The sequence below is a fragment of the Takifugu rubripes genome, chromosome 13, assembly GCF_901000725.2.
Source record: "Takifugu rubripes chromosome 13, fTakRub1.2, whole genome shotgun sequence".
Lineage (NCBI taxonomy): Eukaryota > Metazoa > Chordata > Actinopteri > Tetraodontiformes > Tetraodontidae > Takifugu > Takifugu rubripes.
The window spans coordinates 10,517,495-10,543,968 of NC_042297.1; the positions used below are offsets into that span (position 1 = coordinate 10,517,495).

The following is a 26,474-nucleotide window of genomic DNA, read 5'->3' on the forward strand; positions in this document are numbered from 1 at the left end:
TTTTTGGTCCATCAGCTCAGTTGAGTGATATCAGAAGTCCAAATGAACTGTAGCAGGTTTGGGTTTGCGGGTCATGATAAACTGGAGAATTATGCTTTTGTCTCTCCCCCTGAGTGATCTGTGCCATGAGGTATATGACGGTAATGATGAATGGGAGGGGCTTATTCATTCACGCTATCATTAATAACACATTTGTAATGAGTAAGAGTGTGACGCTACCTGTATGAATCTAAAGTGATGTGAAACTCAGTGTCAGGCTCAGCCTCTCCGACACTCTTAAGGTTCCTGGATGTTGGACAGTATTTCATGATAGTGAAAGGCATGGAAAAATGGTTTATTATCTTAAAAAAGAAAGAATACACGGTTAGAAAGCGCCTTTTCCCCCTGGAACCATGAATTTAAATTTTTCAAACCTGCAGCGGCGCACGGACAGTAACGACTTTGTTTCCATCGGCAGCATCGACCTGCAGCAGAACAGAAAGTGCCTCCTGCAACATCGGACCCCGAATATTATACAGACGCCGGCCTGGTTTGTCAACAGCGATGTTGGAGATCTCACTGTATCCAGTTGGAACTACAGGATTATAAACACATTATCTTCATTTCAACTCTTCACTTAATCTCCAGCAAAAAACACTGCATTAAAAAAGGACCAGACTTTATCTTTTATCTACCTGTGAAATATGCTGTTAAATTCTACTGCTAAACAACACAAAAGGTGTTTCAGTTGGGTCTTAAATCAGAATACTGTAGGTGTTTGGAACTTCAGGACAAACAAGGCAGAATTCTGAAAAGCGAAGCATTCTGACCGATGGTGAGGTTGAACAGGCAGCTTTCCTGCCGTTGCAGAGTCGACAATTTTCCCCGTGATGATGATTCAAATATGGTGTGCTCCAGGTCTATGCTCTGATCTACAGTCAGCTCGTGGAATCTTCCCAGTGCTGGTGATCCCATTACCCTCAGGTTGGCACCATGCCGAACAATCAGAGGAATTCCGAGGCAGTTTTTGATGGTAAAAGGTGCCTTCTCCTTCAGAAAGAAGTTAAAGTCGCTGGTAGCAGCCTCTGAGAATGCCTAATCAAAGCACACAAGACAAGATGATGGTGCCACCTACAGTTACACATTTTCACATATGCAGTAGTTTGTGGTCAGAGATCTCGTGCTGAACTTCCAGAAGGTGCCATAAGCTATTTACCTTGGTGAGGTTGTGAAAGACAGTGAGAGCGCACTGCGAGACGGTGACATTCATGGTGTCTGTGGAGCAGATGCTGATGGCAGTGCGAGGCTCAGGCAGAATGATGAACTCATCTCCGTGAACAGGACTCTTGTCTTGGATTGGATTCGTCCTTACCTGTAGAAAAAAGATCATTAGCTGATACAAGGCACAATTCAGTGATATTTTAATTTAATCTTAAAGATTCGACCGCGTATATTAGCTCTAAGACAAGTTTTTTTGCATCAGAGACTCTTGCTTCATCTGATATTGATATTATAAAAAAGTATAAAAAACAAAATTTCTCTGGTGGAAATGATCAAATCTTCAGTTGTGATATTTACCTCCAGCTCCAAGTTCCACCTGCGTTTGCTATTGTCAACTCGTTCAATCAGAGGCTCCCACACAGCGTGAAGCTCATTGAAATAGTTCACCTTAAGGACACAAAGGTACAAAATCAAACATCTTTCAGGTCACCTCAATAGTTCAATATTCATTCTTGTCTCAGTCTAAACTTCAGCTTATTTGAACATCATCCTACAGGACACCACTGAAAACTCATACTCTTGCTGACTTTTAAAGGTTGATTCATTGCTAACTGATCCAAACGTCCTGTTTCTGCTGGGATATGTGTGTATATAGGTTGTACATGTGGGAGACAGCAGCTCTCACCTCCAGTGTCATGTCACCTCTCAGCTGGAGAAGAGATGACCAATTTTTGGCCAGTCCATTGAAAGAGGACTCTGCCAGCAAGAGAGGGACTGTCTGATGACCCAGACCAGATTCCAGTGTCACCTGGAACACCTGTAATAAGGGAAATAGGATCCTATCAGAGCTGTAGGGTGTCTGCAGAAAAAAACTTAAAACAGGCATTAACAGGCATTTGATGGAAAGAAATCCCTAGCTAGAATGGAGGTAAAAATGTGACGTGTGTGATAATTTCAGAAATTCTGTGTGGCACCTTGATCTGTGCAGAAAAGTTCTCGCCCTCGTTGCAGTGACTGGCCTCTTGGAAACTCTCGGTGACCTCTGTGGCCTCTTCCACTCCAAGGAACCAGTAGTTACAGTTGTTAATGTTCAAGACTGACCAGAGATCCCCAACGTTTGACTTAACTTCCTCCTTTTGTTGCTCTGTCTTTGCCCTCATGGCAGCTGTTATCGTCATCACTGTGTTGAGCATGAACGGAGAAATCTGCAGGAAAAACACAAATTATTGTCTGGAACAGCTCCAGAGACCTACACATTCTATTGCGCAAAGACCAACTTTGACAACATCTTTTAAGAAAATGAGATCTGGGAACATTTTAATCTCTTAATCTCACTTTCAAACATGTTTGAATAATGAAGATGGATGCACCTTGACAATGACTTCCTCCACTATAACTGAACCAGTCAGTGGTTGGTTGACGTGGCTTTTGGTTTCCATCACGACGGAGCAAGGTCTCAGTACCTGTAAACACAGTCAGACTGGTTGTAACAGACAGGTTATACTAGTGAACATAGTAGGTGAACCGGCATCTTACTGTGGTGATGGTCTTGTCATCCTTGTTACGGATGAATGGGCAGGCCTGGACCTTCAGTTCCCTGAGGTTGGCTCTCATGATCTGACTTGAGTCAACCTCAGTCTGCAGGGTGAAATCACACTGAAATGAGGCAAGGAGGGCAGGTGCATCAGCCTTCATCAGGTTGGCTACGAACACCACCTCGGGGTCCAACACCACAGCTTGCACGCGTGTTTTGACTGCTGCCGCTGCAGAGAGACCATTTTATTGATGAGAAAAGTTTTGCAAGATCGCTGATTTTCAAAGACTGGAACCACGGATCAGTTCTAAAAGCTGAGGCTATTTCATCTATCTCATCTTACCAGGCCCAATCTCTGGTCTTACCGGTCTTAGAGCCTGTTTGGGGTTCTGAGGTCTCTCTCAGTGAGAGTTTGTCACTCAAGGCAGAGCTCTTGTTCATGGAGTCACTTTTAGGCAGAGCCTGGACGAAGAACTCTGTGACTGCCAAAAGGAATTCAATACTGGCACACAAGTACAGTTTCTGCAGGACTGCCACCAGCTCTCGGCCTTCAGTATTCTGTCGGTAGGTCACATCGATCATCGCCTCGGAGCTTTCCTCATCTCGCTGCCTGATCATCCTGCCACCACAGTACAGGTAAAACTAAAGGCTGACCAAATTATTGTTCTGAGGCTGGGAAAAACTAACAATAACATGAGACTTACCGAGAAGTGACCCTGTTCATGCCAGCCCTCAGGTCATCCAGTGTGCAGGTGCTGAGGACAGTAGTCACCTCCACACAGCCATTAGTCCATAGCTTACCTGAAGTCTTCAGGAGGTGGAGGGCAAACTCAGCCAGTCTGAGATTCTGTTGATGCTGATGCTCTGAGGGCTGGAAAGAACATAAATATGGTCGCTTGGTCAGATAGATAGAAATTAAAAAAACTCTAGTGGGTCACGTGGTCCACCAATGGTCTACAATTTTCAATCAACCGGCCTCTTCATGACAATGATGTGACAGGTCAATGCTATGGATCAGAAGATGTTTAGACCAATCCTTCAGACCCCCAAATCTATAAATCCAAATCAGCTATCAGGACAGTAACTGTGTGGAGTGAGAAAGCTACCTCAATGCTGCAGGCAAGGCTTTGATAGCACAGACTGGGGATTGGTTTTACAGTGGAAGCTCCCACATAAAATTCCCAAAGGTTCACATACTTTTTCTTGCCACGACTTTTAATGCACAGCTGACCTCACGTGCACCCAACAGGGCTCTTTGAAGAGTCAGATGTGAATGTGCAAATTTGTCCTAGGTCATGATGAGGACCTTGATTCTGATTGCTCTCATAACTTCAAAAGGAAATTAACACCCAATTTTTCAGAATCTCTCACTGACCTGTTTGGGGTCATTGCCATACAGAACCAAAGAAAGAGACTCGATGTTGACAGTGAACCTCATGGTCTCCAGGGAATCCCCCTCTTCATCACCACTAACTGACGACTTTCCAACATGAGCTGAAGCTAAAAGTACATCGAAAATCCACCAGAACAGGGAAATGAAGTACCTTGAAGAGGATGTTTGTACACTTGTCAGTTTCAGTCTGCACTGACATACCTGTGGATGAACTTTCAGATGTTTGCAAATGCACGCTAACATCCTGTTTATGCGAGAGGTGTCCCAGACTGCTGGCCTCTCCCAAATTCTCCAGTGGGATTTTCAGGAGCATCATCAGGTCATCCTGGCTCAGCTCCACCTGCAGACAAGCAGGGTCCAGGTTAGCAACAGACAGCAACGAGACCCAGCTACTGAATAGCAACATCCAGAACAATTTCAACGTCCCACTTAAAGTAAATGCATAAAATCCTATAAGACAGTGAAATGGTCGCTGAAACATATAAACAAAATGCTCAAAATTCATATCCAGCTTCTGTTTCCTCTAACCCCTCCTACCTTCATGGGTTTCAGATCTCCAAACACTTCCACAGCAACCATCTTCTTATTCCAGGAAGCTGCCAAGTTTCTTTTAATATTCAGGTGCAGATTTACTGGTTCCAGTAGTTCATTTGGCAGGCCTGATATCTGGTCCACAGAGGTTCTGAAGAAAAAATGGGAATAAAACTATGTTCAAATATAGAAGGCTTAGAATCAAGTTTTAAGTTGAGACATGATGAATTTGACATCACTTCCTGGAAACTGGAAATACCCACCTGGAAAGTTTTAGTTGCGATAACTGAATGTCCAAGTTGTCTATGATGGCTGGCAGTGGGCAGCCATCGATGGGCAGTAGAGAAAAGCTGTTTCCAACCTTAATCAGACCCAGGTCCATCACAAGAGCATCCTGGGAGACGGATGACTGTGGGACGATGATGAGTGGAGCCTTTAAATTTATGTCCATGGACAGACGAAAACTCTTCTGCGCAAAGTCTCGAACACTGGACGCCGCCTTCTCTGCCGCCTGAGCAGTTGCTGCGCTCAACGCTTCTCTGGCCATTTGAAAGCTGTTGGTGAAGTTCTGAAAGAAAACAAATCAACAAACGTGAAGAATTTCAATTTATTTTTTTAATTTGCAATGATGAACTGGCTTGAATTGCTGTTATATCAGAACTGGAAGCCATTTTACATTTACATCAAACTTAATTTTTCATAGATTTCTTTTCTGAACAAATTGATCCAAATAATTTAATAATCAACACACCTCCTTGATTTTAAAGTCCAAATAAATTATTCCTTCATCCACAAACTCACCAGCAAAGACATGAAGAACTTGTGCAGGTAAACCACCTGGATGCAGCTCATATTCAGCTTCAATCTGCCATCAGTTTTGGATGTATCAGTATAGGCTGCCCCCTCGGTAGCATTAGGCATCAGACTCATTGTGAAGCTGAAAACCTCGTTACCAACGATGGACACGACCTCAACGACAGAAAGAGTTCACTTTATTCAATCTGACTCAAGCAATGAACATTAGTTGAAGTACAACTCATCGGCAATGAAGTGTGTCCTAAATGATCAGAGTTCCATTTAAACAAGGGTAAACAAACTGGGTTTATGTTATTTTTGGAACACTTTGCTGTGTAGCATCCATCACAAAGGTTAGCAAATGAATATCATTGCAGCACATTTTTGAGCTGAATTCCTAATATCCTCAGAGACCCAGTTGAGAAAACTCTGCTGTCTTCTTGACTTTTCCCACAAGCCAACACCCGCATAACATTAAGTGATCCTAAGAAAGTGTTTTATGCTGGTGGTCTTGGGTCTGTAAACTGTTTACGACAGCTAACTGGAGCTTTATGAGTCTGCGTGACACAATAAAAAATATAGGTGGGAATTCTGTTGTGTACCGGGCTGAGTTGACATGAATGTTAATACTTAAATTTTTCTTTGGGCGATAGTAGTTGTAAAATGTTATCCAAATAATGCTATATTGGCAAAATGAGATGTGGTGGACTCTGTCTCACAGAAATCACTGTAAATAACAGAACATACCTTCTTGTGGATGCTTTTTGAATCAGCATTTAAAACAATGAAATCTCTCAGACGGGCTGATATTTGAGTTTGTGGACCTTGCATCAGGATAGACCCATTTATACCTGAGGGAAAGGAAAGAATGGAAAATATTAGTTACCCTCGACACCAAGTTGACAAATGTCAGTTGCCCTTTTGTACCTTGGATCTTAATGTCAGCTATGTTGCAGTTCTGCTCACACACCATGATGTTAAAGGCTCCCAGTGACATCATCACTTTCAAATTGATGATGTTGTCTTGTGCAGGTAACGGCATGGTGGCTGAAGGGAGATGAGAGGTTACGACCTAGTTAATAAACCAACAGTTGATCAAGCTGGAGGTTGACAGCAACCACACAGACTGGTACCAATTCCCTTTTGAAAGCGCATGATCTTTGGTTCAGATGTTCCATCTATGCAGTTAATTTATAGTACTTCACATTGTCAGACATTACCAATGTAAACATATAAAGTCATTACATATCCGTCACTCCCACATCAGTAATGGAAGCCATTCTACGGAGGCATTTTTATTGACACTGACTTGACTTTGTGGCCAACATCTGGTCCTCTGTTGTAGGTCTGATCTCTCTGTCGGTGTTTCCAGACGACAATGCAACAGACAGGAAGTTGATCGTTGACAGCAGAGCCTCACTGTGCAGTATGAGGTCCAGAGAGTTGAAACTCACCTGGAGAGAACAATGTGCAAAGATCAGCAATGAAAAATAGTCTTTAAGAAAGAGAATAAATCAATGTTTTGTATTATACTCGTAATATGAACAATGAACACACATAAACTAAAGAAGAGGTTACAGGGGCTCTTAGCTTAGTCCCCTATAGGCTGGAATACCACCAGCCCCAAAACAAATGGAATATGATGTAAAACAAAAACTCACATTGACCATCTGTTCAGTATTCTTATAGACTGATGAGAAGTTTGGTCCTGATCGGTCAGCCTGAGTCAAACAAATGACAGTTAAGGTGACCAAAAGGTTCAATTTAAAGTCATCAAATCATTTTACTATAATCGCAAAGAATATTTCGGACAGATAACCACATAAAAATACTGATGTCATCACCTTCAAATACTGCACTTTGAACAGTTCGGCTCCAGGCTCCACAGAGGAGCTGATGAGACACAATGGTTGTCCACTTTGGTCTGAAACACGATATTCACAGTCATTTCTACATTATCAGTACATCTATGCATGCTTCTGCTGCATCACCCAAACAGGAAGTCACATCTTTGTTTTATTTGTTTTGTATAAAGGTAAAATGATCACTGGCCTGGTTTCCATCTAAATGTGAAGCAAATCTGAAATGTCACAAAAATAAAGGAAAAAAATGCACAATAGATGCAAATTAAATGTTTAAAACAGAGAATCCACACTATGTTATCCTGACATGGTGGTATTGGCAATGAAGAGGGTGTAAAAGTAGGAGAAAATGAAGCTACAGATCAGAGGAAACTCACAGTCAAACACAGTGGAAAGACGACAGTAAGGACCGGTTTGGACACTAAGGAGGGGTTCGGACAGATTCCATTAAGAAATTTCTGCTTGTCTTCTAGTATTAATCACACCAACAAGAAAACATAACGCAGAGGTATTTCCTGACACATATTTCCTACATTAGAACATATTTGACAAAGATGTCTTGTCCCATCAATCAGAAGCCAGCGTTCCTTGAGGCAGTTGTATAGAACTCTGAAAATGAAAATGATTGATGCCCACAAAGCAGGAAAAGGCTGTAAGAAGATAGTAAAGTGCTTTCAAGTGCCCAGTTCCTCAGTTTGGAATGTAATGAAGAAAGGACAGTTAACAGAAACTGTCAGGAATGGGTGAGACAGGACTCTGATGTGGACAGTTTGTGTCTTTTTCGCATACCACACAGGCAGTCAAATCCAGAAACACAGACAGAATCAGGTCCCTGAGCCAAGCACTTGTACTTTAAGCCAAAACTATCCAACACAACGAACTAGATCTAAGGAGGACAATGAGACGTGGGTGAGACTGCTGTGGGCATTTAGGGTTGGGACAGACAGAAGCAGGGGGCCATAACTCTGGGGCCACAATGAGCAGATGTGTGTTTGAAACTGAAGACACAGAATTAATTGAGGAGAATCTGACAGAAGTAAAGACTTTAGTGAGGAGGAATGGAGGAAAATCCCTAAAATGAGACACTTGTGCTTCAAAAAGCAGTTAAAAGCTGTAATACTGGCCAAGAGGGGGCACGAGTAACTACTACCTAACGCTTGCTACGGCCAATTTTCCTTTTCTGTTATTCTGTTATTGTGAAAAATGCTTTTGATTAAAATTTAAAGGGAATATGTTATCTGAGCTCTTCACATTAACAGACATTTTGACCTGTCGGGCACAACTTTTAGCATGCTACTCTACATTGAACTGCGTTGCATCACTGCCATACAAACTGTCCTCCCCAGCACCCTGGTGTAACTCTTTTCAAGGATCCTGAGAAGAGTGATACAGTCATGATAAGCCTTCTGGTCCACAACAGAGCCCAACACTCTTCCTCCATGACCTCACTGCAGCCATACTTAGCTTTTTCCCCGAGTCGAGACTGTGCATGACTTTCACTGAATGCTGTCACCTGTCTTTATCTAATTCCTTTGGCTTGAGGCCCATTTCTAGTGTCCAGTAGTTGGTTGGTGGGGTGCTTCTAGGACTAAAATGAATTACATTAAGGCTGCAGTTCCAAACTGTCCAAACAATGTCAGCAGGAAACATGGCCCCTGCAGGACCCTCCCACAAAACCCTAACGGTTTGTTTAAGTCTGCCAGGTCTGCCTGCCTGCAAGTTTCCACTAATATCTGATCCAGCTCTCTAGCTCCACTTTTTACCTGAACATCTAGAACATATGGCAGCAGCTCAGCTGACCCGTGTATAAAATGAATCCCTGAGCTTTGTCCTCGGGAGTCAGGGTGCCAACCACACTTATGGACCTTATCAAATTCACACTTGGACTGAACAAATTGTGAGCTCTCCAGCAGGTGCTGAGCCTATTTGAGGGCATCTGCTCTAGAGTACAGCCCTGAAAATCCTCAGATTTCTATTCCCGGAAAAGCTAATATTGATTGGGTCAGACTGAATGGTTTAATGCAAGGATCCAGCTTGCTCAGTTGGCTGCATGTCGATTTAACATGCACCGCATACATTTGCTCCGCCCACACATCACATCCAGTGGCATAGGAGAAGCCAGTGTCACCTGCTGTCTACTACAAGTGCTCAGCAGTTAAGCAATATGAAAACAATTTTGGTAATACGTCGTTTTGCTTCTGCAGACACTTCGAGTGGACTGTACAGTTCCCTAAATCCTGATGCCTATAAATCTTTGATGGTAGTCTGCAAAAGTGTCTGACCTTTGAACTCCAGACTCTTCATGGTGACCTCTTTGATGTATGTTGTGGCACACATGTCAAACTTCCTGACTTTGATGTCAATGCCCAGATGGCTAACATGGAAGACCAGGAAAGGAAATTCCTCCTGCTCTCTGAACTTCTTCAGGGTCAGCAAGGCCTTTAAGAGGAACCAGCAAAGGCCGGATGAGTTAGTTAGGTGACATAGCAAATCGATTTTGTAAGAAAAATAAATCAACACACCTCCTTGATTTTAAAGTCCAAAAGAATAATGATCATGTTCTCAGTTACGTTTCCATTGGTGGCTGCCAACACATCTTCAGATTCTGCCACCTCCAACTGCTTTTCAGTAACCTCCACCTTGTCTGTGGATGGTAACAGCAGTTTTCGCCCTCAAATACTTTTATTAAGGCACAAACAGATCTCCCATCAGCAGTAGTGAATAAATCTACCTTGCACCATCTGCCTTTTGGCATCGATGCAGTGTTGTGAACTGCCTTCTCCGATGTTCTCCACCAAGATCTTCATCAACACAGAAAGGTCTTCCTCACCCAAATTCATCTGCAAACAGTTTTAGGTTTTAAAACTGACTGAAAAATTTAAAGACATCGGTACTTCCTGTCATCATACAGCAGTAGATTTACAGTTGAACATCAGAGGGAATTTGTTGTCAACAAGATGTTTAAAATAAAAACCTACGCTGACAGACTGCAGGACACCCTGGACTTGGACTCCAGGAAGTTTGCCATACCAAGAAGCTGCCAGGTTCCTGGTGATGAGCACTTGCAGGTTGATTGGCTGGAGAATCTGAATGTCAGGCTGAGAGCCTTCCTGCTTCAGTGTGGTTCTAAAAACCATTCATGTTTTGCAGCAGCAAAGAAAAACAGTTAGTAGGTTCAAAGCCAGTCTGACACCACAGAGAGAAAAAGATGCATTTATTTCACACTTTTCTTTACAGTGAGTTCTCTCAAATTTTCTCAGAATTGTGAATTGTTACCTGGACAGTTTCAGCTGAGTCAGCTTCACATTCATCTTTTCCACCACCACTGGCAGCGAGAAACCTTCAGCTTGCAACAGAGAGAAGCTGTTTCCCACTGTAATCATACCCAGGTCGATCAACACGGCATTGTGGGAACTGGAGGACTGAGGAATGATGATAAGTGGAGCCTTGAGCTGGATGTCCATTAATAGGCGGAAACTCTTCTGCGCAAAGCCACGGACTTTGGACGCGGCCCTCTCCGCTGCCTGTGCAGTCGCTGTGCTCAGAGCTTCTTTGGCTATCTGGAAGTTGTCGATGAACATCTGCAGGACGCAGATTCAGATGATGAGGACAAGGCAAGAGTCACAATGAAGAAGCCAAGGCAGAAGTAAGTGATGTATTTACTGTCTGGAAGACTGTCAGTCTCTTTTGTTTCATACACAGTGGAATCAACGGAACCTCATGAAAACTGTTTTTTTTTAATAAAGAGAATATTTTGGATTGACACTAGTTCAGAAGAAACCAAATAGACTAATCTTTTTCTAGACTTCAGAGGTTCAGCTCAATCCCATTACAGGCACTTGAAACAAAAAAGTTCAAACAGTGTGGAACCAGTTCAGTGAGGGAGGTGAGGTCATGTGATTTACAAAGTAGAGGGTCGGTGACAGTGAAAACTAGCGAGTTAACTGCCAAGCGCTGATGAAGAAAGTGAGTTCTCATAGTTGTCATGATTGCATGAAAAGCTCAATGGTTGTATCGTCTATCACACTGATTCAGACTGGATTCACTTATTCACATAAGAGAAAGCCAAAGATGAGAGCTGGGGGTGAGGGTAAACCTGTTCACTGAGACTATAATTCATCAGTCATTTCATAGCAAATGAACATTCTGGGGAACAGCAGGTACAGTGGAGTCCCTGAGTGATGCTATAGCAGAAGCCTTGATGCATATGAAGCTATACCTCATCGGCAGACGAATACTGAAAGCTAAAAGAAGCCTGAAAAAAACAAAACAGAGGAGAGACAAGAAAGATGCATCTGGAAACATAACACCCACATCATGAGAGAAGACACTGGAAACATGAAAGGAAAGAGACGAAGTCCTCCGTATAAATGCAGACACTTATTTTAGTAGGAGGATGACAAATCTGGCTCAACCTGAATGCAGAACTGCAAACACAATGCGGCAAGTTAAGTTTAAAATGAGCTAAAACTTTATGAATCCTGTAGGAAAACATTTTTCCAAAGTTGCAACACAATTTCTTACAAGATTTAATAAAGTTCTTATCTTAAACCTAACTTAAGGAAGACCATTTTAAAAATCTGTTCAAATAAATCCCCTGACAGGACAGAAGAAAGAATGATTTATAACTCTTCCCATAATGACCATTTGATCATTGCACACTAATCCGGATTAAATTGGAATGAAAAGGTGCTAACGTTGTGCACCTGCTATGCATTTCCAGAGTTCCATATAGTTCAAGTTTTGCACGTATCTACACACAAAGGCAGAAAGACATTGGTATATACATGTCTGTCTGAGACTATGGGAAAGTTTCAAAACTTTTCTTTTCTTTTCTTTTTTTTTTTTTTTTTTTTTTTTTTTTAACCAGGTGATCCAATCAGATGAAAAAAATTGAAAGTCAGTAGAAGAGTCAGCTCAATAATCCACAAAAGACAGGCCAGAACAGGAGGGGTGGGGAATTGGGTTTAAATACACAAGAAGTGGAGTGGGGACAATTACAGACTACTGAAATCTATGGAGTTTAAGAGATATAGGGAGGAAATAGGAGAAGGAGGATGGGGAGGAAGAGAAGGAGAAGTTTATGGAAGAGAGGACAAAGCTCAGAAAAAACTTAAACGCAGACACTTTCAATGGAAATTGGCAGTGAGATCCATCTGCTCCTATTATATGCTGCTGTGGTGATGTAGGGACAGACAGAACTAATGGACCTCAGACATCAAGATCTACAAGCAGCTACATGTGTGAAGACAGCTGCTAGTAAAGAAGCAACCATGCAATTTTACAGGACATCACCGTGTCTCCTACAAGACACAACACTCAACATCTGATAGGTGGACGGCTCAACTACACCACTTGACCTCTTTAGGACAAATTCCATAGTGAAACTCTAAAGCATATCTTAAATCTCTGGTAGACACAGAAATGTAACTTATTAAACTGACGAAGCTTAAACTAAGAATTACTATTATTATTAAGGTTGGACAGCACATGTGATCAAAAGGTTTACACGAATGTGTTTGTTTTTCTCATGTGTGAACATATTTAGATGTATGTGTGTATCAGCATGTCTGACCAGCAGAGACATGAGGAACTTGTGCAGGTAGATGATCTGGATGCATCCCAGGCGCATTTTGACCTTTCCGTCCACCTTTGACATGTTGCTATAACCATCTCCCTCTGTTGCCCCCGGAAACAAAGACAGTTCAAAGTTGAACAACTCCTCACCAACGATGGATACGGCCTACGGGTAAGCAAGAAACAAGGAACCTGATCAGCAGGATGAAATATAAAGATGTGTAAAGTCATCATTGTGGATGCTGTAGTTGTTGACATTTGTATTGCATGTACTATGTGTTCAGGTATCATAATACATATTTTTCTGCTACTAACCTTCCTGTGGATAGTGTTGGGGTTGACGTCAGTGACCACGACATCTCTGAGCCGAGCACATACCTGCATCTGCTTCGCCTGCACCAACACTGATGCGTCAATTCCTGCAGAGGCAGTTGTATAATGTGGTAAACAGGTTCCTGCCCAGGAACGCAGCCGCTGCGTGTGCTGAAACATGTAACCTACCTTGGATCTTGATATCAGCAATGTTGCAGTGGTCATCGCAAACCTCAACATGGAAGGAACCCAACATAGCGTAAAGCTTTAAGCTGAACACGCCACCATTTTTGGCTGCTTTAAACACTACGCATAAACCCACACACAAACACAGAAGAAACATTAGGGGTCAAAAATCACATGAAAAAGAAAACACCACCAAACCAAAAAAAGGATGTTCTTTGCTTACCTGAACGACCATGATCACTCTTGTCTGCCTGTTTTTTGGTGTCTGGATTGCGGGCAGTAGCAAGTTCCGAGGGGAATATGCTGCTCAGATACTTGATTGTTGACAGGAGAGCTTCAGTGTGGAGGAGAAAGTTTAAAGAAGAAAACTCCACCTGAAATTAATAAAGACATTTCATGCATATAATGATGAAATACTGTAGATGAAGTGAATAAAAAGAAAACTTTTTTCTTTTACATCCAAAAAGTGGAAGAAAGAATATTTCTTCATGCCCCTTGAGGAATTTTGAAAAAAAAAATAAAAAAAATAACTGTCATCCTATTGCTATCAACTTCGTCTCTACCTTCAGCATTTGTTCAGTGTTGCAGAACACAGTCTGAAAACTGGGACCCTTTGGATCAGCCTGCAAAATACAAGACAAACAATGTACATTGATACTGATCATCTGCATCATAGGCCTGTTCTGTGTAGCAATCTGCAGATGGGTTTGGGGTTTAGGAGGAACATCAACAGCGTTATTAGAGCAATAATTACATTGTCAGCCCAAATATAAACCTCCTGAAGTATCACAAGAGAATTTCTACTGTGCTAACCAAACTACTTCCCCCTCAAATAATCGTTGACGGGGAACCCACCTTGATGAACTCCACCTTCAGCAGGTTGGAGCCCTGCTGATCTGAGGAACGAATCAGATGGAGAGAACGACTGCTGCCACCTGAACAAGGAGCAGAAGAAGAGTAACACAATGCAGATGATTGCACTGTGAAGGCCAGCTGATTTTTCAATGCTGCTATAGGTGGTAGAATGTTGGTGACCTGGTGCATCACAATAGTCCAGCGTGACTCGGCGTAGGTATGATGTAATGCTGAGGTCAAAGCTCCGGCCCTTCCCTTCAGCTCCCAGCTGATAGATGCTCAAGGACAGAACAGGTTTCTCCTGGTCCAAATGACGAGTTAGCTCCAAGAGTACCTGAACACATCACTCCCGTTACTGTTTAGCGTCAATGTAATTGCAGTTTATTAAAGGAATAGTCTGAACAGGCTGTTAATCTTAAGTGTTAAACATTATGATCTGTAGCATAGAAACACCATATTGTGGTGAAGGGACACCCCAGTATGGATGGGGTTCAACCAGCTCTGGGATTAACTTTTCCCTGACAAGAACAGCCAACGACAAACCTCTTTGACTTCAAACTTGAATTGAAGGTTGGTGAGCTCCTCCAGAGTTTGCTGCTGGTGTTCTTCATCTATTGATTTATCACTGATGTCTGAATCTACCACAGCAGTAAAATGTAATCAATTAAAACTGAATAATACCAACTGGCGGATTATAAAAACAATGTTCGTATGCATTACTAGAAGTAATATTTTATTTCGATTCAACAATGTCGATGTATCAATCACAGCATCAACAATACAAACCTGTTTCCATAGCGTCAAGAAATATTGGATGACGGCCAAGTACTCCAGATCGCTCGTGTACCAACAACGGCATCTACAAGAGAAAAAAACAAACAAATGTCGGGTCCGTTATTACTTTAACAGTTACACCGTTTTCATCATATCAATATGGTCCAAGTCTAGTTTTAATTTTCAGCTTTTACAAAATTAACATGGTTACTATTTTAGGATTTACTGAGAGATTTATATAAGAATGCAGACAACCATGACCACTGATAAGCCTACCTGAACAATTAGATGAGTTCATTACTATTGTTTCCAACAATGAACAACGATCCATGTTTGCCGATGGCAATGCAATAGTTGAGGTTGGATTTGGTCGCCCAATATGAGTCTGGTCTTACTTGTGTATAAACACTTAGTTTATAAGTATTGATAAAAATTCTTGATTTTTAATAGAAAGGTACTACGTAAAAGAAGTACCGGTAGAAACGGGCAAAAAAAAACATAGAAGTATGCAAAAAACAAATAAAAACATTATATGTCCTCATGGTGCAATTATTTTATTTTCACTCAAAAAAATCCAACTTGGTTTGTGTGTTTCTATCTAATATTTTTATTTTTGGACAGTTTCTGTTTCACGTAGGGCTGAGCAACTTCTCTAGCTGTGATGTTATTAGCATATACCACAGCCTGTCTTATTAGCGGTGCGCAAACACGAACCTCGCGACCTCTCAACTGCGTGGAGCAATAAAGTTAAGTTTTACGCCTACACGTGTGATCAAAGGTGTGAGAAGTTTACCTTATCTGTGGAAGTGTGAGAGGTGGAGCCCACGTTGGGTAGCGGGATGCTGTTGACCAGGTTCAGAATGTTTTGGATCTTCTGATCTGAGATTTTAATGTGCATCAGGGGCAGTTCTCCTGAAACCTTGAACCTGAAGCACAAATCAAGATTTGATGCAACAATTACAGGGAGGGGCACTCATCCACAGGTATGAAATCCTACCTGGGCATCCTGGCATCCTTCTCTACCATACATTTGCCCAGCTGTACAGTGAAGTCCATTGGATGGAGGATGTGTTGTACTGATGACCTCTGTAACCGAGCTGACTTCCAGCTCTCACCTACAATTTATTTGATTTTGAATGGCAGATTTAGCAAATAAAAAAAAATCTCTGAGGCAATTGTGGCTCTTTAATGTGTGTTCATAATTCATCTACCTGATTGGCTGTACAGCAGCTGGACTCTTCGTAACTCTATACTGAATCTGTCGTAGGCTCGATCCATAATTTCCTCCAGAGAGGAGGAGGGAAATGGAGCACTCTGTTCAACACTGTTCAGCTGCAAAGAGAGACAGAGACAACTATAATTATAACATGGGAGAGACGTTTGTCATCAGGGGGGCATTCAGTAAACTCAACATTCAAAAGAATCATGTTAGAAACTGTGGAGGTGCACTCTTAGTTTAGAAAGGTAAATGTCCATGTTTGTATCATACTTCTCACTGTAATACTCATCTCAAGTGACATAAAAAAACATCTACTTGCATTTTCTAAATTAATGAAATACATGATGGTCAACCTCTTGCCAAGAGGACAGCTTTATTACTTAAAGAACTCACCTGAAAACTTCCAAAATCAATAATGATGAGGTCTGATGTTTTACTATAGAAGCCAGACTTTGGTATCAGAAGGTAGGATGGCTTTAGGTCAATCCTCAGGTCTAGTACTTTCCTGGTCTCAATGATGTGAGATAAACCTGCAAAGATCAGAACCAGACTGCTGAGCCAAATGGACACAAACATTATGTTCTATTTTTCATGCAGCGTGGCCAAGGGTCATACAGCTGATGCACAGCTTTCTGTGTCAGTCTTCTGACCTAAACATCATTGTACATCTGTGGACAGACCTCAAGAAAGTAGTGTGTGACAGTCAGTCCAGAAATGTAACAGAACTAGAAGATTTTTGTGAGGATGAATGGGGAAAATCCCTGAAGCAAGACCTGAAACACTCCTGGCTGCAAAAAAGTCTTTAAAATCTGTGATACTGACCAAAGGGGGGCGCTACCGAGTAACAACTATGCAGAGCTGGCGTGGTCTACTGCAACTGTTTGGCATGGAAGTCTCCTCCAAAGGTGGTGATGAATGATTTGGCTAAGACCGGGTAGCGTGTGCAGATACAAACTGACAACAACTGTGTTGGTGGACAAAAGGCACAGGAAGGCTGATGATAGATAGAGGTGTTCATAGGACGAAGGGCTGTGACCCCCCATAGTGGGTTAGAATGCAGCAGATTCCCAAAACTACATCTGAGCCCTGTGTCCAGAAAAGTGCAGTGCTAGAAACAACCAAATCCCTCTGGGAAGGGACCCCAGCTCGAAGGAGGAATACGTCTTTTTAGTGGTTTTGAGAAAAAATAAAATGTGAACCACTGACCTGTGGCAGTTTTTTCTTTGATCTCCTCCAGTTTGGAGAGTGTGGCTGTGGTCAACACCTCCAAATCCAGCCCTTTCTCGGTCTTAAAGAAATCAGCCAAACTGTTGACTGTTAGCTGTAAAATAAAATGTATTAAAGAAAAATCACTGACTTTCTGCCCCAATTGACACTTATGACACAGGTAGTCATGTAAACAGACGTTATGTGATAATTACTGTGTCATAGATGATCTCAACAGGCTGGGAGTAAAGTCTGAGCATCTGGTCAGCAGAACTGTCCTCAGGGTTTAACTCAAACACAACACTGAGCAGCGAAGAGGAATCTTCACCCACAGAGGCAATAAGAGAAGGTACTGTCCCCTGCTGCTGTAAACCTGTGACATACCAGTGCTGCAATGTTGCTTCCACCCTGAAAGAGGAGACAAAGGTTTCATATGTTACCACGCCTTTCAGGCAACCCTGGACCATGAGGCAAAAAAATGTACGTGCGTGGGCAGATAAATATTGAGGGGGTGTCAATGTTGCCTTTATACTATTAAGCAAAAACTGCATAACATATTAGTGTTAGTTCAGAGGGGAGACATTCATTTCTATCTTTAGTCTATTTAGAGTTAAACAGTTTTTACTAAAGTAAAAGAAAATGCATATTATGCAGATAAAGTCAAGTGGCTCGATTTTTTCCCCCTAATTTATCTCCTCGTTGGGTAACAATGCTGTAATTTGATTATCTGCTCCTGTCATTTTATGTTTTTAACCTAACCCTACTTATAACATTGGGCAACTGTGTTGCATTTAACCTTATTGTGTATAAATACAACATGCTACTTCCTGATGCAGGAGAACCACACTCTTTCCTGCTTAATACACAGAGGAGCACCAGTTCAACAGAGGATAAAATCACAGTGGGGGGGGGGCATAATTTTTTAACTACAACTACACACAAAGGTAGTCTGAAAAATGGGGGTAGCAACACTTCCCAGGGGAGGACCGGGGCTTTCTGCCTATGCCTACATGCATAATGATCCACCATACAAACATGATAAAATGGGCTAACTGTGTTTGTTTTTAATCTGTTTTATTATGAATAATCTTTATTTTTGATCTGGCGTCACTTGAGTGACGCTGTGTATGGTGCTGGGGTTCTCACCTGAAGGCCTGGGCTCCAGGTCTCTGTGAGATTTTGGTGCTGAGGTCAACCATCTGCACATTTAGGATTTCTGGAATATCACTCTGTTCTCGGATAGTCACTGAAGTCCTCAAAAGCTGGAAGGTGATGACCAATGCTACATACTGCACGTAAATACAAAGACACAGACTTGTTGATTACTGGGGTTTTGTCAAGTGGCATTTATGTTCCACACATAACTACACCCACAACAGGTATGTTTACCTCTTTAGGTAAAGCAAGATTCTGGGAGCTGCCACTATAGCCAATAGCTGTGTAGAGTTTCTCTTTTTCCTCAGCTGTCAAGAGATCCTCCAAACCTGGAGTTGAACATTGAAGATTCTTTGTGTCAGTTATCTGCTCAGGACTAACATTGAAAATCACCTTTAAACCCCCAACTCCATCAGAGCAAATCTCACCTCAACATTTCACAAATTATGTATAGGTTTTACTTTACGCTCAGACTTAAATCAAAGCATGTATAAATAGTGATAATATGCTTAAAATCCAAATTGGGGAGTTCCTCAAGGATGCCCTCTATGTTTCATAGATATGTACTGAAAATCTCCAGGTCATATCAACAGGTGACACATGTGACAGCTTAAATGTGAAATGATGAATGTCACTGCTTGTGCAAAGATGAAGCATTCAATTACTCTCTTTGTCTTTGCTCTCTTCTTTTTCCGGTTCATCCTTTTTACTCTTTCTACCAAAAAAGCTGCTGAAGAAACCTCCATGTTTCTGTCCCCCTGTTGCCTTTTTTGACTGCACCTTCTGTCCTGACCTGATCACCTGGAGGAGAATAAGAAAAGTGTGATGAAAAAGATAAATTAATAAAACAGTTCAGTATGATCATCATTCTTCATAAAGTTTACCTCCATCTGAGCCTGTTGCCGAGCCAAAGTAATGTTGAACACATCTAGAACTTTCTCCAGATCCTGACAAAAACAGAGTACAGTAGTCAGATTAAACTCCACTGGAATGACACCAAATCTCCAAGATATTAAGATATCCTGTGAAAAACATGCAGGGAATCTCGTGCCACACAAGCCAGCGTCATTATAAAAAACTATGCTACCAATAACACTCGTAGTGGAAGGAATTACTACTGACGGCCGTGTCACCGTGTGGTACAACAGCACAACTGCTACTGACAGCAGATGCCTGCAGAGTCTAATGAAGACTGCTGAGAAGGTCACAAGGTTTCCACTTCCCAGTCTGCAGACATCCACCAGTGCACGGACTGGTCACACTGCTGCCCTCAGGACGGCAGAACAAAAGGGAACATGTTGATTCACCCCTTTGAAATCAGCATTTGGCAACATTCACAGCTGGCCCAGGTTTTTCTGCAGACTTCACGATGTACGCTATCTTATAAAAAGTGTGCCGGAAGTGGTTAAGCAAAACATGAGCCAGCAAAATGGCTGGTGGTCCAGCGTTTGTGTACTTTTTGCTCTTTTCCCTCTTGCAAACCCTTCGTATATGGAAACCGCAATGCCAATAAAAATAATAGCTGGGACACAAAGTCCTGTTATTGCTGATGCAGGAAGGGCAGACTCTAATAATTGCACCCGGGGTCGCGTTTCACGTTACATACCAGTCAGAGCAGTTAGTTTTTAATTTTTAAACTTCCATTAAATTTTAAACTCCCGCTAAGCTGGTCAGAACTGAAGAAGCCTTTTGGATGAAAATACATCTTCAAGTTTCATTCAACAGTCCAGCTGACTCTAGCATTTACGACCTGATTGAATTAGAACCTTCATGCACATCCACTGAATCCTTTCGCCAGCTGATCCTTATCAAATTGTTTCAATCCTGTGATAAGGAGTTTCTTTACATTCCAGTACCTGAATCTGTTGCTCTGTGTCCTGGTTCACTTTGCCAGAGCTGACAAGTTTGGTCTTGTATGCTGTCCTGTAGGCTTTAAGGTTTTGTCTGTGCTGTCTGATGTTGGACCAGGACCACATGCGACTGACGCGTCTGATGTGGACATCCATGATACCATTGAAGGCATAATGCCACCTTCCAAAAAACAAATACACAGTCAATAAATACTTGTATGTTAAGTCAAAGTCCGATCTTGGGCTGACATTAGATGAGTTGCAGCTAAATCTTCAGGATTAAACTAACCAAAGTTTGCAGTTAGTGTGGACAGGGACCTCAGGACGAAACTTCCTGTAGGGGGCATTTCTCACCATGTAGTCAATGGACTCCAGCATCTCCACCATGGTGAGGTACTAAGAGACACACCACAGAGGACGTCAACAACACAAGGGAAAAGGACAGGCAACAGGGAAGTGACTCAGCATGATAACAAAACATGTAGCACTACGCAATAGAAAAGACAGCAAAGTAGGTGACAACAAGAATGACATGACATAAATGCAGTGAGTTTACAGAGCAAAACAAAGCACCAATAAAAGAAAAATATGTTTATTACAAAAGCCTGACTTAGGGAAGGACGTTCACATGTTCTCACCTGGCTCGACTGTCTCACCTAGTTGGACCCACCTGGCCTGACTGTCTCACGTGATCTCCCCAGACTGACTATCTCACTTGACCCCATCCCTGGAATTTCTCAGTTACCTGAGCTTTATTCATCTCGATGGCAATGTTTTGAACCTCCAGGTTCAAACTGGCTTTTGGACTCTTTAGTTCCAGCTCAGCATTTGGGTTGATGCACATTTTAGCTGAAGCAAAGATCGGCTTGAAAACTACAAAAGAAAACAATGAGAAAATGATCTGTTAATCACTGACTGATATAATAGAACTCAGTGGGGCTCAGACCAAGACCAGGACATGTAGTAGAACTTGTGGACTAGACAGTCAAGACCAGAAGACTCACTGTACTGGTAATGAGGGAGGGCCTTGTCCTTACTGCTGATGGAACACTTTAACGCCTCCTGCACGAGGAGGAGGAGGAGGAGGAGGAGAAGGCAGAAAGAGGAGGAAGGAGGGCAGAGCCAATTTGGTTAGAGTGCAGGAAAAGTTTCATAAACATTCAAAAATGTCCATTATCTTCATGGGTCAAACTAATTGATGGTTCACTACGCGGTCACATTACATAGATTGTTTAGCATTCGGGATATTCCCTTTTTGTCAGATGTTTAGTTATTCCTCCTCCCTCTGTTGTGAGTCATTGATACATTCTCCTGGAATCTTTCTCAGATTTAGGCATGTCTGTCTATCCATCCATCTACTACCACTTTACCGCTTAACAGTTTGGTGGGGGGAGCCTACTCCAGCTGCCATTAGGCAGAATGTGCGTTACATTTGTGTCACCAGCTCAGTGCAGTATGATGACACCATCTCTCAAAACTGGTCATAGAAATCAGCATCTTGTCATGTTCCCCTTTGTGAAGGAGCATTTTATAAGTCCAGTGGCACCAGATTTTACAAAAAAAATTAAGTAACTTGGCCCAGGTGGGGAGTTCAATTCCCATGTGTGAAATCAGTACATCATTTCATCCAAAAAATGAGTTTTGGAACTAAGAAATAAAATCATCCAGGTGTGGGTGAGACAATTTTGTTGTAGATTTTATAATAAATTTAATAAGGAGACTGAGAGACAAATTAACTGTTGTTCAACACCATTTAAAAATAAGTTAACTCACCAAAATATCTTCTTGTGATCTTTTATAAAACATGGGGCTGTTGACGTTCCAGTAGACACAAAGACACTCAAGACAACCCAGCTGCAAACACAAGCAACAGTGACAACGTTCTGCCTCCACGGCTGAGCATCACAAGTACAATCACAAACAGTAAAAAAAAAGAAAAAAATCAAACAAAAAAAAAGAAAACTACAAGATTTTGGAAAGAAAATAGCCATAATATCTGAACAGTAAATATAAACATTAGTTGTGAGATAAAAGGAATAAATAAAGAAAAGTTTAATTGCTGAACCGAACCAGCAAGGAGTAGAGCGTAAATGTACGATTGATCGGCTGACTGACTGATCGTCACCTTATAAATGATCTTGGCAGCTTCATTCAGGATGCACGCTTTCCAGTTTTCATCAGTGGTCTGAAACACAACACAGCGATAAAATTGAGTGCGTGCATGTGCAGGGTCGTGCGAGTGCGAGGGCCTGGTTTTACCTGCAGGCTCATCTCAGACAGTGTGATTCCCACACAGATGGGGTGTAGGGGGTCTGACAGCTGAAACATAGAACACTTACATGACAGCAGATCTAATAAGACTCGCCTACTGATCACTGGGATTTGAATCTAAAGCTGGATTGAGACCTGCGTCTTGTCAATACTCACGTCGTCTTCATATCGAATGTGGATGCTGCTGATCTTCACCTGCAAGTTTTTGATCACCTGAGTGGCCAGCTTCTCCACAAACGTGTCCTTTTTCTCCTCCTGAAGTTTCTCTGTAAATAAATCGAAAAGAAAGCAACCGTGCTCATTCCCATGTCTCACCCAGGTAATGCGAGGACCCTGTTCATGATGTCGCCCGATATACAGTCGCCTGAGTGCCAGCCGGTGGAGTTGCACCAACGAACATAAAAATTAAAGCTCACCTGTTCTGTTGTCATGGCGTTTCAGCTTCTTGAAACATTTTTGGGTTTTTTTATATTTTTTCAGTCCTTTTGAAATATTGGCAGCGTTAAAAGAAACAACCGTGCAGTTAGTAAAAGAAAGTTGGAGAAAAAGCATAAAGAAAAAGGCAAATATCTCCACCAATAGGATAACAGCAATTTGAGGCACCACCGTACAACACAACACACTACTCAACACTGTACTACACACCACACAAGACTGTGCTAGAAATTGCTGCACCATTCTGGGAAAAATGTCAATCCCAATTTTCTTGAATTGAGATCACAATTCTCCATCATATTTCCCCCCCAAAAAACTTCCACAATACAAAAGAAACATTCAAATTGATATTCAAGCATGTCAAACAATCAGATTTCCTAAGAGCATAGAGCAGATTTTCATAAAATAGGGTTGTTAGCAGGAGCTGTAAAAGCTTCGCTTTGGCAAAAATTAAATATTGGAAAACATCTGAATATAGACATTTAGATGTGATACTAATTTAAGTGAACTCCTGGAGCTGTTCCACAATAAAATTCATCATTTGTCACATGCAAGATATGTGTTGATTAGGCCAGGAGTCATTTGTTGACTTGCTCTGAACTTAGTTAGACGCCTTCAGTTGATATAATTATTCTCGTTAAGCAAAACTACAAAAATGGGAAAAACTGAGGCATACGATATACATCATTGAGATACATAATTCCTTTTCTGTGTCACTTCTTAAAAATGGCCAAATTTATGGAACTGTCTGTCACAGCTTGTCATAATGATCAAATTTTAAAGAGATAAACCCTTGAGATACATCAGTCTTTGTGCAATGAATCGTTATAAGTTTCACTTCTTGAATTGGATTTCTGAAAATAAATCAATGTGGTGAAATTCAAATTATATGACATTCACTAGAACTTCACACTGAACAAAACAGTGTTCCACACTACAAAACTACTGCACATCATACAAAACAGACAAAAAGAGTGTTCTACACACAGTATCATACCGCCCAATTAACTATAGATTGTACTATACTGTACTATGTGTGTGTTTTTGTGTGTGTGTGTGTGTGGGCACGTGCCTCTGTGTGTGTTACCATGGTGATGTTTCTTGTAAACAACAGTCTCCAGACTGAAGATTAACTCTCCAGTTTGAGATGCTGACAGCAGAGGGAGCATGAACGGCAGAGAGAGCAGTTCAATATAATAATTATAATTTAACCAAATCATATATATTCATATATTTGACCCTTTGACCATCACACATGATCAGCCACTATATAAAGGTGATAAAACAGGAAAATAGGTGCTCAAAAACAAGTCAGAAGGATTGTCTTAGTGCAAACAGGAAGATTTAATAATGACTTAATGTTGCATTTAAAATACAAATGACTATGTTAGAAGTCATGTTGGTAATCCTATGAATTCTCCTCTGCCAAACGGGTAAAAAACAAGGATAAAAATTTCACAACTCTGATTTTTCTCAGCTTATTCAGGCATAGGACACCAGAATTTTGCAACTAGAAATACATTTTCTGAGGTTGCTAGTCACCAAGTCTTACTGTTGACTTGTCGGATGTCAGGACTTAAAAAAATAAAAATAAATTATATGATAGTGCTTTAGTTATACGCTTTGTTAGACTTTGAGGAAATTTTAATTTAGGTGTTTGGAGCTTTCAGTTTTTGCTGAAATTAAAGCCTTCATTGCGACAATTTGTCATGTATTTTCATACAATAATAAATGTATACATTCACCAGGACGAGGCAAACAATGACACAGCCAGAGACTGAAGAAGTTTAAAATCATCTGAAATCTACAGATCGAGCGGTAGTAGAGAAAAGACAGGAAAGTGAAACGCCAAAATAGGAAGTAGAAGAAACAAGAAGAGGGTTAGTTACCACAGACCAGCCTGTCTCACCTCTGCGTGCTGCCATCTGTAGAGCTCCTTCAATGCGCTGGAGTTCTCTCTGCTTCGCCTCCTGCTGGAAATGCTCTTCTTTCGCCGCATCATATTTTCTTGCTACAACAATTAATTAAACACGGTAAAAGTCCTTTTTATTACAAGATATGCATTTTCCTAGAAGCATCACCTTTATTCAGCTTTGAGGCCTTTGAACAAAACTTACCAGCTCCAGGAAGGACGAGTAGATACAGACCATCCAGTGTGGCCACCACAGCATCATTGTAGAGATTCTTCCAGGGAATTTTCAATGTCAGCTTCCCTGAAAAATCACGGATTCTCTTTAGGTTTAATGTTATTATCTTTGTGCTATAAATTGATGGAAGGCGTCCTTGCCTGACTTCAGCAAGTCATAGATAGAGGAGAGAAAGGATTCATTAACTGTGCAACTCTACTGCTATCAAGGTTCCCTTCACTTCACATTCCTGTTCACAGTATTTTGTGAGAACTGTTTTCAGGTCCTATGCAAACAAACCAAGCAGTAGCTTGTAAAGAGGCAGTTCCCCATTTCTGGACATGAAATCTGCGCTGCTAATCTTTAAGAAACAAGTTTTCCAACCACAAATAGGGTAAAGAGTTGAAGCTGGAATCCAACACTACTCAGTTTCTAATGTATAGTATGAGCTTATTGTGCTGGCAACAGGTTTTGCAGCCATGTGATTGGGTCAGTCAGTAACTCTGTGAACAAATGCTGAGAAGAAACCACGAGGAACTCACCAATCTGCCCAGCCTTCACCATGAATGGAACATCAAACTCATTCTGAAACACAAATAATCACACAACCACTCACTGAGGTTGAAAAATAAATAAAGTGGAAATACTTGAAGGCTATGGGATGGGCAAATCCAATCCTCAAGGGCCAGATTCAAGCTGGGTTTTCTATCCTACAGGCAGACAACCCTTTCACCTGCGGTTCCGCTTCCCCTGGTGAAAACAGTTTTCTCCTGGTAGGGCATAAAACCCAGCGTGAATCTGGCCCTCAAGGACTGGATTTGCCCATCCCATTACGCCTGTTGTTTTTCATTTTTTTCCTGTATTTTTCCTTTACACTCACTGTCAACCTGTTACATATGTTATCACGTTACAACATGTCAATCACGCATCATTACGAAATGACTCAAATTTTTTAACACACAGTACACTGCATAAATATTAGCAACGGTGCTCAGTCAGTCAAAAAGGTTACACCTCAAACATGAACATTTAAGGAAGTGAAAGTGAGTTTTAGGCAGTGGTATGAGAATTTTCTGGGTGCGCCCAATTATTAGGCAGCTTTTAGTGTGTAGAATTATTATGCAACTCCAAGAAAAAGATCGGGCAGTATTCCCGTCTCACTTCTTCTCCTTCATTTAAAAAAAAATGGCCAG

At 41.5% G+C, this 26,474-nt stretch overlaps 1 protein-coding gene across 4 annotated transcripts in view; it reads right to left on the reverse strand.

Moving 5' to 3' along the window:
• vps13c (vacuolar protein sorting 13 homolog C) overlaps positions 1-26,474 on the reverse strand; it is a 43,340-nt gene that overhangs the window by 14,895 nt on the left and 1,971 nt on the right. For 2 of the 4 annotated variants that reach the window (XM_029846296.1, XM_029846298.1), the window contains exons 3-60: positions 25,824-25,866; positions 25,273-25,368; positions 25,065-25,166; positions 24,228-24,305; positions 23,137-23,202; positions 22,877-22,986; positions 22,709-22,768; positions 22,575-22,634; positions 22,223-22,303; positions 21,454-21,511; positions 21,195-21,322; positions 20,739-20,845; positions 20,456-20,630; positions 19,484-19,546; positions 19,265-19,400; positions 18,834-18,928; positions 18,591-18,733; positions 17,660-17,852; positions 17,445-17,559; positions 16,632-16,768; positions 16,231-16,351; positions 16,017-16,134; positions 15,813-15,945; positions 15,032-15,104; positions 14,789-14,883; positions 14,426-14,579; positions 14,246-14,325; positions 13,954-14,013; positions 13,614-13,764; positions 13,394-13,510; positions 13,208-13,311; positions 12,891-13,058; positions 10,592-10,896; positions 10,294-10,441; positions 10,047-10,155; positions 9,838-9,959; positions 9,598-9,754; positions 7,298-7,377; positions 7,115-7,174; positions 6,763-6,907; positions 6,381-6,500; positions 6,201-6,304; positions 5,460-5,627; positions 4,922-5,226; positions 4,665-4,809; positions 4,329-4,467; positions 4,110-4,234; positions 3,439-3,605; positions 3,100-3,353; positions 2,737-2,963; positions 2,571-2,663; positions 2,175-2,405; positions 1,886-2,017; positions 1,558-1,647; positions 1,196-1,351; positions 810-1,074; positions 414-574; positions 220-341 (exon numbers count right to left, since the gene is read on the reverse strand). In XM_029846296.1, the coding sequence (XP_029702156.1) occupies positions 220-341; positions 414-574; positions 810-1,074; positions 1,196-1,351; positions 1,558-1,647; positions 1,886-2,017; positions 2,175-2,405; positions 2,571-2,663; positions 2,737-2,963; positions 3,100-3,353; positions 3,439-3,605; positions 4,110-4,234; positions 4,329-4,467; positions 4,665-4,809; positions 4,922-5,226; positions 5,460-5,627; positions 6,201-6,304; positions 6,381-6,500; positions 6,763-6,907; positions 7,115-7,174; positions 7,298-7,377; positions 9,598-9,754; positions 9,838-9,959; positions 10,047-10,155; positions 10,294-10,441; positions 10,592-10,896; positions 12,891-13,058; positions 13,208-13,311; positions 13,394-13,510; positions 13,614-13,764; positions 13,954-14,013; positions 14,246-14,325; positions 14,426-14,579; positions 14,789-14,883; positions 15,032-15,104; positions 15,813-15,945; positions 16,017-16,134; positions 16,231-16,351; positions 16,632-16,768; positions 17,445-17,559; positions 17,660-17,852; positions 18,591-18,733; positions 18,834-18,928; positions 19,265-19,400; positions 19,484-19,546; positions 20,456-20,630; positions 20,739-20,845; positions 21,195-21,322; positions 21,454-21,511; positions 22,223-22,303; positions 22,575-22,634; positions 22,709-22,768; positions 22,877-22,986; positions 23,137-23,202; positions 24,228-24,305; positions 25,065-25,166; positions 25,273-25,368; positions 25,824-25,866 (7,550 nt within the window). The remainder of the gene's footprint in view (positions 1-219; positions 342-413; positions 575-809; positions 1,075-1,195; positions 1,352-1,557; positions 1,648-1,885; positions 2,018-2,174; positions 2,406-2,570; positions 2,664-2,736; positions 2,964-3,099; positions 3,354-3,438; positions 3,606-4,109; positions 4,235-4,328; positions 4,468-4,664; positions 4,810-4,921; positions 5,227-5,459; positions 5,628-6,200; positions 6,305-6,380; positions 6,501-6,762; positions 6,908-7,114; positions 7,175-7,297; positions 7,378-9,597; positions 9,755-9,837; positions 9,960-10,046; positions 10,156-10,293; positions 10,442-10,591; positions 10,897-12,890; positions 13,059-13,207; positions 13,312-13,393; positions 13,511-13,613; positions 13,765-13,953; positions 14,014-14,245; positions 14,326-14,425; positions 14,580-14,788; positions 14,884-15,031; positions 15,105-15,812; positions 15,946-16,016; positions 16,135-16,230; positions 16,352-16,631; positions 16,769-17,444; positions 17,560-17,659; positions 17,853-18,590; positions 18,734-18,833; positions 18,929-19,264; positions 19,401-19,483; positions 19,547-20,455; positions 20,631-20,738; positions 20,846-21,194; positions 21,323-21,453; positions 21,512-22,222; positions 22,304-22,574; positions 22,635-22,708; positions 22,769-22,876; positions 22,987-23,136; positions 23,203-24,227; positions 24,306-25,064; positions 25,167-25,272; positions 25,369-25,823; positions 25,867-26,474) is intronic. The other 2 variants (XM_029846297.1, XM_011609709.2) reach the window with 2 other exon arrangements.